The 11,588-nt window shown below is 43.9% G+C and overlaps 1 protein-coding gene across 2 annotated transcripts in view; it reads left to right on the top strand.

Annotated features, from left to right (window-relative positions):
* The window catches only part of slitrk3a (SLIT and NTRK-like family, member 3a), a 42,746-nt gene extending 31,595 nt beyond the window's left edge, over positions 1-11,151 (top strand). Inside the window, exons 2-5 of one of the 2 annotated variants that reach the window (XM_046074920.1) lie at positions 2,474-2,598; positions 4,507-4,786; positions 6,448-6,535; positions 8,260-11,151. In XM_046074920.1, coding sequence (XP_045930876.1) covers positions 8,318-11,032 — 2,715 coding nt within the window. In that variant the 5' untranslated portion in view covers positions 2,474-2,598; positions 4,507-4,786; positions 6,448-6,535; positions 8,260-8,317 and the 3' untranslated portion in view covers positions 11,033-11,151. The remainder of the gene's footprint in view (positions 1-2,473; positions 2,599-4,506; positions 4,787-6,447; positions 6,536-8,259) is intronic. The other variant, XM_046074919.1, reaches the window with a different exon arrangement.
* Positions 11,152-11,588: the final 437 nt, after the last annotated feature.

The following is an 11,588-nucleotide window of genomic DNA, read 5'->3' as shown; positions in this document are numbered from 1 at the left end:
TACATATATATATATATATATATATATATATATATATATATATAGGCATATATACATATATAAAGGTTTATACATTCACTGTATCTAAAGACAAAGAATATGCAGAGACAGAGACAGATGGAATGCAGTGACGGCGACAGACAGGACAAAGAGTGCTCCATTAAATCACTATATTTAATTCTCTAATTATGCAAGCAGCTAAGGAAGAATACTGCATTTCCATAGGTACCCTTCTCCTGGTCTCTTGTTTTTGTAACAGTGACAATTCTGTTCCTGGGTTTTATGATGAGAAGCTCTATGAGGTCAGAACAGAGACACTATGAGGCCTTACAATGCAATGTTCTCGTGAGACAAGGACTACTACACTGACTTTGTCTGTCTCAATGTCAGATACTGTGTGTGTGTGTGTGTGTGTGTGTGTGTTTTATATTTGGATGCTCTTTTGTCCTGAACAGTTGGGCCAATCAGACAGACGTGACCACATTAAAGTGCAGCTCAGCAGCCAACACACACACATAGTTCATAAACTTAAGAAAAAATCACCAAAGCAAACCCCAGTGTGACATTTAACTTATTCTGTGGCCCAGAATATTTGCAGTAACTAATCCGGTGAGAATCCGCCTGTATAAGAGAAACTAATTGTACTTTTGTAAAGCACATGGGGTTTAGCTTAATTTCCACTATGAATATTCTCTAGGCTTCAATGGAAAAATAATGTGAGAATAAAAATGAGAGCATTGTTCAAATTGAATACAAACATAAATTGATCTTCTCAAAGAATCTTTTCAGTTCTGTTTTCCAAGTCAAAGATTTCCCAAGCCACAGCTTCTTAAAGCTTAGGCCAGACCAGATCCTCAGTCGGGAACACATTGGAATTTCAAGGCGAGGCCCTGAACTACAAAGAAAACTTTTAAAGTGAATGCAGCTACACATTTCTTATTTTCATACAATGCCCTTTACACCCTTATCTATAGCTTCTTGTGGCTGTCAGTCAGCAGCCCATATGCATTCCCTTTTAATTAAACTGGAATGCACAATCCACTAAAGATAGTATAAAAAAATGAACAATTAGACAGACAGTCCATTTTCTTGGCAGTGTTTCTGTTTGATGAAAGCCATATGCATCATTAAATAATGTTTTTGTCTTGTTGTTTTTAAGACATTAATTGTTTTTGATATTTGTGGTATTTCTGTCCGGTGCGTTCTACAAACATTCTCTGGGCTTCCCGTAAAATCTCTTGATATCAAATATCAACAAAGCATGCGGCATTTCTCAAAGAACAGACTGAACTTGTGTTATAAATTAAAAAAACATGACAGTCATTTCGTGTTCATTGCTCGTAAGTGAGTGGAAAAATCTACCACATGAGATGAGATGTTGAACTAATTACATATTTTTTTTTTCCTTCAGTGAATGACTATTGAATATGCTAATTAGAGTAAAAGGTATGAGACATTCTCCATTCACAAAATCTAATGTGCATTTGAGCATACAGTAAAAACAATTATCCACGTCGCTTTTTTTTTCGCTTCCCAAAAATATCCCTCTGTATGATTGAATCACTCTTTGTTTGTCTGTGTTGATTATAAGACCAAGGCACATCCTTATGACCTCATAAAGAAACTCTGGTTGACAGGCAGTCGCCTTGACAAGCACACAGGCAGGTAGGCACGATGGCACAGAGACAGACAGACATGAAAGCAGGCAGCCAGTCGGCCAAATAGGCAAGCTATCAGGTAGAGAGACTGGCAGGGAGTTGGTCCGGTTGGCAGGCGGCCTGTAAGTGGACAGCAAGAAATGGCAGACCAGCATTCAGACGTATTGACTCCAAGCAGTCCTGGCAGACTGACAGGAAGAGAGACAGATAGATAGACAGGCTGATAGAGAAGGAATTACTTGACTGTGCCTCCCACCATCCCTTGTGGTCCACAAAAGACTTAGGCAGGTGGCATGAGGTATGTCACTGAAACCTCTGATGACAAGCAGAGACGGGGTAATGGAAAGTTTCAAAAGGTGACAGGCAGCTAAAAAAAGGGGGGAAAGTTTTTAATGGAGACCAAACTTTTCCCCCCCCTTTTCATTGGCTAGAAGGCCAAAGTTTAGAGAAAAAGGCTATTTTCCATTAAGTTAAACTCTTAAATAATATGTAAATATACCTATAATCTCTATGCTTATTGCAGTACTAATTGTGCCTTTAAAATTAAAGTGATATTCCCCTCTCTTAGCCTTTTCTGTTGTAATAGAGGCTATCAGTACTTCTGCACATTAACCTCTTAACTGGGATGTGTAGTAGGCCTATGTTACCATACTGGTGAAACAAGTACAATCTAAGTATCTAAATATGAAGTATCTAAATATTTACCCTAACCTGCATCCAAACCAGTTTTTCCAAAACTCCATGTACTGTAAACTTGAGTGAATGAATGATCTGCTGTACTGTACAGGTACATCTCCTGTCTCTATTCATTTCAGAGTGTGGCTGTGGTTGAGCAGTACTGGCAGCCATTTCCTTCCCCATTGGTGTCAGTGTGACTTGCTGTCCATGATGACTGAGTTGTCACTGATGCCCCTTCATCATGCAGTAATGACTTTAAAAGGTCAGTGATGACTGAGTTGACTGCAATGCCCATTAATATGTCCACATGTATCAGTCAAACATTTTGACTGGGCTTTGAACATCTTTCAGTCTTTGCACCCGTTGTATGCCTGGCAGTGATTCCTCCGTCCTTTGTGGCCTTTTCACAGGTTTGGCACAGTTTTAGTACTCTGAATAATTTTGCTTATCGTGGTCAAAGGCTTCATTTCCTTACATGTTCCTTAAACTTAATGACAAAACAGATCATTTGTGCAGTAAGTGCCTTCCAAAACCACCCACATATTGTTTTTAAGTGCTTTCCAAAATGGCCAGCATGCCAGTTACAAAAACAAGTCATTTAACCTTTGTCTGATCTGCCATCACTGTACACAAATATACGTGGTAATGGTTATGAAAAGATTGTAGTCATGGCTAAAAGAAAATAATTGATTGTTGATAGGACCAATGACCAATGCTGCTGGTTTTTTTGTAATTTTTCTGGTGATGAGAGTCATTTATTTTTTATTTATTGTTTCCATGGAACTGAATCAAATAATGTTGGTGACGCAAAGCCCCATAAAACATCAACTTTATCAACCATGCAAATAAACTCCTCATGACTGGATCTTTTTATGTTACACCAACACATTTATGGTCCCTCAAATCCAAGATTTTCTTTTTAGAGCAAAGGCGATCTTGTTTTGGCATGATTCTTGTCAAACCAAAAACGATCAATGGCCAGTTTTTGTTCTGTCACTCAAGGTGGAAATTCTAACTGGTGATCCCATTAGCCCCAATCTGTGATGTTAAGATTGCTACAGCTTCATTGTGACAAACTCTGGACAATCCATGTCCTGTGAGCTGAATGAAGGCTTTGTGGTGGCCTTATGTCAGTCTCTCTGACATTAGCTGACAGGCTGAAGGAGTGAATGATGGCTTTTCATAAAGAAGAATGGCAGTTTTACAGACCACCAGCTGCTCCCAAACACTCTTCTCAAACCTCCCATCCACTGCTTGTGTTGATGTGTGTTCAGTGTGCTTGTGTGGATTGGTGTGGATTTGCTTTTTTTTGTATAAGGTGGGGACTGATTCAAATGAACTGACTAAGAAAGAAAATTGCACTGTAACAAACCAACACACACTTCTAATAGTGGTGTCCCCAAGTATTTGTTTACAAATGTTTTCATTCATTCTGGTTTGTGTTAGTAACGGTCTGTGTGTGTGTGTGTGTGTGTATGTGTGTGTGTGTGTGTGTGTATGTGTGTGCGTGTGTGTGTGTGTGTGTAGCTATTTTAATGTAGGGCATGATCCGGTACATGTGCATTGTAACTGATTCTGCAATGAACTAGCAGTTGGGAAATAAATACGATAGGGTATCCTAACCTTTAGGATGACAACAGTGCAGATTATTGATGAGAATCATCTCTAGAGAGATCAATCATTTAGCCTACTTTAATCCACTGCAAAATGTAAAGTGGTAAATCTCAACAGGGGGTTCAAATGGGATAACGGTTTACTCATCTAATCCTACAACAGGATCATTTTAGAAATAATCCTAAAGGTCAGAGGATTCTGTATGTGGGGTGAGAGGACCACTGGAGGCCTTGATCAGCTTCCCCCTATAGAAAAAATGTTGCACCAGAGCACATAGCAAAGACTACAGTTTTCTCCACCAATAATATCTCCTTCTCTCATATATCATGTCTAGCTTAATGTCATCAACTTTGTTCACTCTTTACTGCTGTTGAATGATCTCCTTAGAAATGTGAAACAATCCTAGTATAGTTTATTAGCGGCAGATTGTTTACACAAATCAGGGATCCTCTCTGTGAAGTTACAGTAGAGTGCAAATATTAATCAAGACAGTGGTTACAGCAGCCTAATATGGCTGATTACTGTACAGTGTCATAACTGTGTAAATGCATTTCAGATCCTGTGGGGAGATTTCAACTTTCTACTGCAATCAGCCCCCTCCTTGCAGAGCAGCAAGAACTGGAAATCGTGATGGTGTCTCAGCCATGGTTGCGAGCTCTGGCTTGGGTTGTTGCTCACAACACGGGCTTGTGTTGCCCGCTTGAGGCGAGGCGGGGGAAAGCACGCAATCGGCGAGGAAAGATGAAGCCCGTGCTTCCCTGCCTCTCCCCCGCTTGCAGTAGATTGCCGCGGCCACCCGCTCCGTCTCCACAGCAGAGGGAAGAGGTATCGGCAGGGTGAGTGCTGCCAACTCCACATTTTACTCAACTGCAGCTGAGGAAAATTACCATCAGTAAAATAATTGAGTATCATTGTGATTATTATTAGATAAATCTCGATTTAAAAAAATGAAGCTCGTGCAGAAAGAGAGTCGTCTTGCGTCCTGATCTGTCGTCCACAGGTCTGGAAGTCTCACCCACCCTGCACGGCGCGCTCCCTGACTCTCATTTATTCATTTTTTTTCTTTGACGCGCGTCCCCGCTGCGAAAGCCAGAGCGCTCTTCAGTCTCTCTTCTCTCCACTTCGCTTCCTCTCCTCCTCTCGACAGCATCCAGAACTATAGCGCAACCGTCCCCGTCACTCTTTTCCTCCCCTCCTCTTTCTCTCACCGCCAGATCTCTCTCTACTGCGTCTCTCACCCCTTTGCCCCCCCCTCCCTCCACCTCACAAGCTCAGTCCCTCACTCCTCTGACGCACGACAGGGAAACGGACCCGAGGAAAGAAAGAAAGAAAGAAAGAAAGAAAGAGAAAGAAAGAAAGAAAGAAAGACAGGCTAAAAAGCAGCAGCTGACCCAACCATCGGTATGATATACAGACCCCTGCTATTGCTGCACCGGACAGAGACACGGTCCTGAAACCAATAGGAGAACACTCTCACCCGGCTACACTGTTGTTGAGCGCTCGCCCGGGGGGGGCGGCGACGGCGGCGGAGGAGAAGGAGGAGGAGGAGAGGGGAGGAAGAGGAAGCGGACTGGGCACAAGTCGAGGACTTGCATTTTAAGCAAACTGTTTAGAGAAAAAAAAGACGAGAAAGAAGGGGAGAGAGTCAGAGTCACCGGAGAGCCAGAGTGGGAGAGATTGCATTCCTATCACGTCTTCATTTCGCCTCTCTTTTGCCTCAGCCACTGAGTGAGAAAGGGTGAGGGAAGGAGAGAAAGAAAGAAAGAGAGAGAGAGAACGAGCAAGAGATCTAACAAGATTTATACTAGTGGTCTTTTTTCCCCCGATGCTTTCCAATTGCAGTACGAAACTAAGGTGAGTGCTTGAGCTATGTTTGTCTGTGCTGGAGTGTATCATAAGGGAAATCTCATGCAGATGTGTGTGTATGTGTGTGTGTGTGTTCATATGCTTATTGGTGTCTGCATAGCAATGGACTTCAAAAAGGGACAACAGGCGCTCTCCATAAATCGAGGATAACGACTGATCAATAGTCGTCTGTTCTTAATTCGCCGCTTTCCTGCCAATGTCACGACGAAAGGCTACTGCATTATGCTTGGCATGTATTTCAATAAGCGCTCTGCGCTTTCCACTGTATTGACATTGAGGTTATTTTCGGGGAAATTTCAGTAAATGAGAGCGGAATTTCGTGCCAGGTTTGGTAAGACTGCATCGTTTATCAATAACTTAGTTTGATATAAATTCAAGATTGGAATCTTTAAATACGTCGTACGTAAATTGCCACTCACGATGAGCAGCACTTTTAATTCGTGTAAGTACTGTGGCTGTGGAGAATCTCGCCAGCTTGGTTTTGAATTCGTGGCTCATTCACATGCGCATCTCTTCCTCTCTCCCTCCTCAATGCCCTGCTCTCTCTTTCCATCTCTCCCTCTCTGCTCCTCCTGTTCCTCTAACGGCTCGATCCCCCCCCCCCCCCCATCTCTTTCTCTCTTCCTCACAGCCCGGCATCGGACGGTGAGCGGGACGCACCGGGCAACAGCAGAACACAACGCAGGAGGATATGTGAAGTTGGAATCCCACTAAACTAAGTACGTATAACACCAGAGCCGATACACCCATAGGGAACGTAATACGGCACGCATTGTTTCTTATTGCTTTAAACACCTTTATTACTTTTTTTACGTCGCATATGCGCTTTTTTTGATCATCGAAGCGGAATCAATAAATCCTGGAGGATTACGCCTGGAGAGGGAAAATAAAACATTGAGCAGTGAGGAAATGTTCGAGGAGCTTTTATTTTTTCCCTGTTTTACAGTCACGTTTTTTCGGGGATTACAACATATCTCTTTTTCCTCCCGTCCTCTCACTGGGCTTTTGGTTAAGAGCACCCTGGACAGAGGCTCTGCTCCGGCAGACGGTCCCAGCGCATTTCCTCCGGATTTTCAGCACCCTTGATTGAAGGGAAAGCGTGCGTGCGTGCGCGTGTGTGTGCGTGAGAAGTCACAGCCTACGGAAAAGATATTCAGAGACTTTGTGCGTGTGTGTTTGTGTGGGACTCTTTCTTACTTAACACAATGGCGAGAATGAGCGAAATCTTCGACCAGTCCATCTGTTTGAAATGAAAGCAACATTTTAGAAACCTTTATTATTATTATTATTATTATTATTATTATCATTAGCTTTTTTAGTCGCCCTCCTTATATATTATATCTTTTTCTAGGCCGGGCGGATCTCCTGAATTACAGCCTCATAACGGGGTTTCTTGGAGCAGGAGCTCCAGTGCGCTTTTCACTTGTACCGTTGCTCCTCTAATCCTCAAATTGAATCACCAATTGGGAAAGGCAGAAGAAGTTGTATTGATTGTATTTTTGGCAAATGACAAGTTCAATTGCAATGAATAATTCGACAGTTTTCCTTATCCATTTGGTTTATCCGTGGGGCATTTAACCCAGGAAAACACAGAGGACAAATAGCTTAGGCTCGTTTTCTGCACGTCGGAATCATTGGACCTATTGGACTATTTTTCCCCTTATTGTCACTGGTAAATTCAGAACTTGCATTTTCTGTAGGCTTAGTGGCATTGTTCACATATTTATTTACCTTTTCATACCTCAAATCAGATTTCCACGTGCCATAGACGAGAATATATAGGCCTAAATATATTGAGATTAATTTTAACGAGATGTATGTTCAGCAAGTCCCTCATCTCTTTCCACTAATGGCCAACAAGCTGACACCTTTTCCGTTCCTGTCCTCTTTCTGCGTTAGACCTACTCTAATTTTCCTCAGCGCTTTTCTGGACTCTCGTTTACCAAAAGAGGGATCGAGGTCCCTGTTATGTAATAAATACAGCCGGGGGATGGTGTCTTCTCAACACTAACCTCACCCAACTGCTGTTGCCTTCGTTTATTTACGGTGATAAGCATCTCTGAGGTGATTTATTGCGACCTTACCAGCACATTGTCTGTATAATAAATGGCAATCTCCCCAAAATAATGACGTTAACTGTCTGAATCTAGAGATTTGTTTGCAGTTGCTGCGTTTCATATTACCCATCTAGGAGTGCTGGGCTTATATTTTGTTTGAAATACCCAGCAATATTGTCACATCTAAAGTAGTCTTCAGTATCATTCTATTACTCATTGGTATTCATTTCAAAGGTGTCTTCCATTCTACTGAAACTAATGCACCCTTCCTCTCTCTCTCTCCTACCTCTTCCTGTCTGTCTCTCACCTTCACTTTGTGAGGGTGTGTGTGTACTTGTGTGTGTATTCCCTACCCCCATTCTCTCTCCCTCTGTTCTGTGTTGCAGTGCTGTGAAGTGGCTCTGTCCCTGGAGCCGAGACTTCATCCCCTTGGTGTCAGCGAGGATGCTGTGGGTTACCTTGCTGAGCACCATAGCCTTAGGATGGACCACCCCGATCCCACTACTAGAGGACTCCGAGGAGATCGACGAGCCCTGCTTCGAGCCCTGCTACTGCGAGGTCAAAGAGGGCATCTTCCACGTCCACTGTGACAGTAAAGGATTTACAAATGTCAGCCAGATCTCCCAGATATGGAGTCGTCCCTTCAAGCTCAACCTGCAGAGGAACTCTATGAGGAAGCTTTACTTTAACAGCTTCCTCCATCTCAACAATGCCATATCCATTAATCTGGGTAATAACGCCTTGCAAGACATCCACGCTGGAGCATTCAATGGTTTAGGAATACTTAAACGGTTGTTCCTACATGAAAACAAACTAGAAGTTTTCCGGAACGATACTTTTCTGGGGTTGGAGAGTTTAGAGTATCTCCAGGCGGACTACAATGTTATCAAACGGATTGAAAGTGGTGCATTCAGGCACCTTCACAAATTGAGAGTGCTCATACTAAATGACAATCTGATCCCTGTGCTCCCAAATTACCTTTTCCGGTCTGTGTCACTAACACATCTGGACCTGAGAGGAAACAGACTTAAGACATTGCCGTATAAGGGTACGCTGGAGTATGTTGGAAGGAGCTTAATGGAAATCCAGTTGGAGGAGAACCCCTGGAACTGTGTGTGTGAGATTGTCCAGCTCAAAACATGGCTGGAGAGAATCCCTTATACAGCTCTGGTTGGTGAGATCACATGTGAGTACCCATTCCACTTACATGGGAAAGACTTACGGGAAATCAAGCGTAGTGAGCTCTGTCCGCTGCTCTCCGATGCAGAGATTGAGGCCAAGCTGGGAATTCCCCGGGTCCCATTCAGCAATGAGAACACATGGCCTACTAAACCTTCCTCCATGCTCTCCTCCTTTCACAACACAGCCTCTTCTGTGGAATACAAGGAAAGAGTTGTCAAGCCTACCAAACGACCTCGGCCCACAAAGAACCCCCCAACCCCTCGTAGCATCTACCCGGGCATGAACCAGCCCCCCATTGCTGGCTACCAAACAAGGCCTCCCATTCCAATCATTTGTCCAGCTGGGTGTACATGCAACCTTCACATCAATGACCTGGGGCTAACAGTGAACTGTAAAGAGAAAGGCTTTCACAACATCTCTGAGCTCCTGCCTCGGCCCCTCAATGCCAAGAAATTGTATCTCAGTGGGAACCTAATACAGAAAATCTACCGTTCTGATTTCTGGAACTTCTCAAGTTTGGATTTACTGCATTTAGGGAATAATCGGATATCGTACGTCCAGGAGGGCGCCTTTATCAACCTGCCAAACTTGAAGAGTTTATATCTGAATGGGAATGACATTGAGAGGCTCTCCCCTGGGATGTTCCGGGGACTTCAGATGTTGAGTTATCTTTACTTTGAGTATAATGTCATACGTGAGATACAACCTAACTCGTTCTCCCTGATGCCAAACCTCCAGCTGGTTTTCCTCAATGACAACCTGTTGCGCTCGCTCCCCTCTGACGCCTTTGCTGGCACAAACCTTGCACGCCTCAACCTCCGCAACAACTACTTCCTTTCCCTGCCTGTGCGTGGTGTTCTGGAGCATCTGACCTCCATTGTCCAGATTGATCTCCATCAGAACCCCTGGGACTGCTCCTGTGATATCATCCCCCTCAAACAGTGGCTTGAAAAGCTCTCCTCTGTCATTGTGGTTGGAGATGTCATGTGCAAGACACCTGAGTTTGCTTTTGGGAAGGACCTGCGTTCGCTGGAGGTTGAGGTCATCTGTCCTGAGCTAAAATATTCTTCAGGCCCCTCACCGGCCCTGCCTGGTGGGGATGACCTCACCACGGGAAGCTCTGACATGGGGGAAGCGGGTGGGAGAGGGGCTGTCCCACTGTCTGTCCTCATCCTCAGCCTTCTCATCCTCTTCATCTCTGCTGTGTTTGTGGCTGCTGGGCTTTTCGCCTTTGTTCTTCGTCGGAGGAAGAAGCTGCCCTTCCGGAAACGTTCTGAGGTAGATCTGACGGGGATTCAAATGCAATGCAGGATTTTTGAGGACCCACCAAGGCAGAGTAGTGCCGGTAACACTGGCACACCAGAGAAACCGACACCCAGTATGCACACACACACTCACAATAGTCACACACATGCCCATGGTCACGTTTATGATTACATCCCTCACCCTGTGACTCAGATGTGTAACAACCCCATCTATAAGCCTAGAGAGGGGGAGATAGCAGAGGAAGATAGAGCACAGTTTTTGGAGAAGAAAGACAATGGCAGCAGTAGCAACAGTAACTACAGAACCTTGTTAGAGAAAGAGAGAGAGTGGACACTGGCCGTCTCCAACTCTCAACTCAACACCATCGTCACAGTCAACCACACCACGGCTGACATGGCAGGATTTCATGAGAATGGAGGGCTCTGCCCGACAGTAATTGACAGTCAGAGGCCCACTCCAACAGTGGGTTTTGTAGACTGTTTGTATGGGACAGTACCCAAACTAAAGGACATGCATGTGGCGCATGCGCACCCACCAGGCATGCAGTACCCGGATTTGCAGCAGGATGCTCGGCTGAAGGAGACATTGCTTTTCACGGCGGGGAAAGGCTGCTACCCCGACCCGTCTCAAAGCGATTACCTCGAGTTAAGGGCCAAACTTCAAACCAAGCCGGATTACCTCGAAGTCTTGGAAAAATCTTACCGGTTTTAACATCACTAGCCCATGGAGAAAAAAATGAAACACAAAATCAACACATTCACTTTGCCACCCTCAAAACAAAATCACCCAAAACCAATACGAAAAAATAAACTTGAAAAAGCAGCATGATATAAAATAAAATATTATATTACAACAAAGTCCCCACCCCCCCAACCCTCACCCTGCCCCCAAATCACTTTGGAGGAGAGGCCATTCTCAGATATTTCAATGAAGTGCCTTTTTTTCAGAGTAGCCAGCAATGTCAACAGCCGTTATTTTTATAATATATAAATATCTCTATATGCCCAAGAGAGAGCAAAAGAGGAATGAGAGGGGCACCGGGGAATAAAACATACAAAACATCCTAAACTACATCTGTCACTAAAACCCATTTTTATGGAGTTACCATGATGTGAGAGACGCACGGGAGCTGGACGTCTCCCTGACTTGGGGGTTTTCTTTCTGTCTCTTTTACCCCTGACTAGGATGTACAAACACCCGGAGGCCGTGCACATAAAGTTTGTAGGAAACGATTGAAAGAGAGAAAAAATACATATATTAAAATGAA

The sequence above is a fragment of the Micropterus dolomieu genome, linkage group LG17 (assembly GCF_021292245.1).
Source record: "Micropterus dolomieu isolate WLL.071019.BEF.003 ecotype Adirondacks linkage group LG17, ASM2129224v1, whole genome shotgun sequence".
Lineage (NCBI taxonomy): Eukaryota > Metazoa > Chordata > Actinopteri > Centrarchiformes > Centrarchidae > Micropterus > Micropterus dolomieu.
This window is presented reverse-complemented; position numbering and strand designations above follow the sequence as displayed.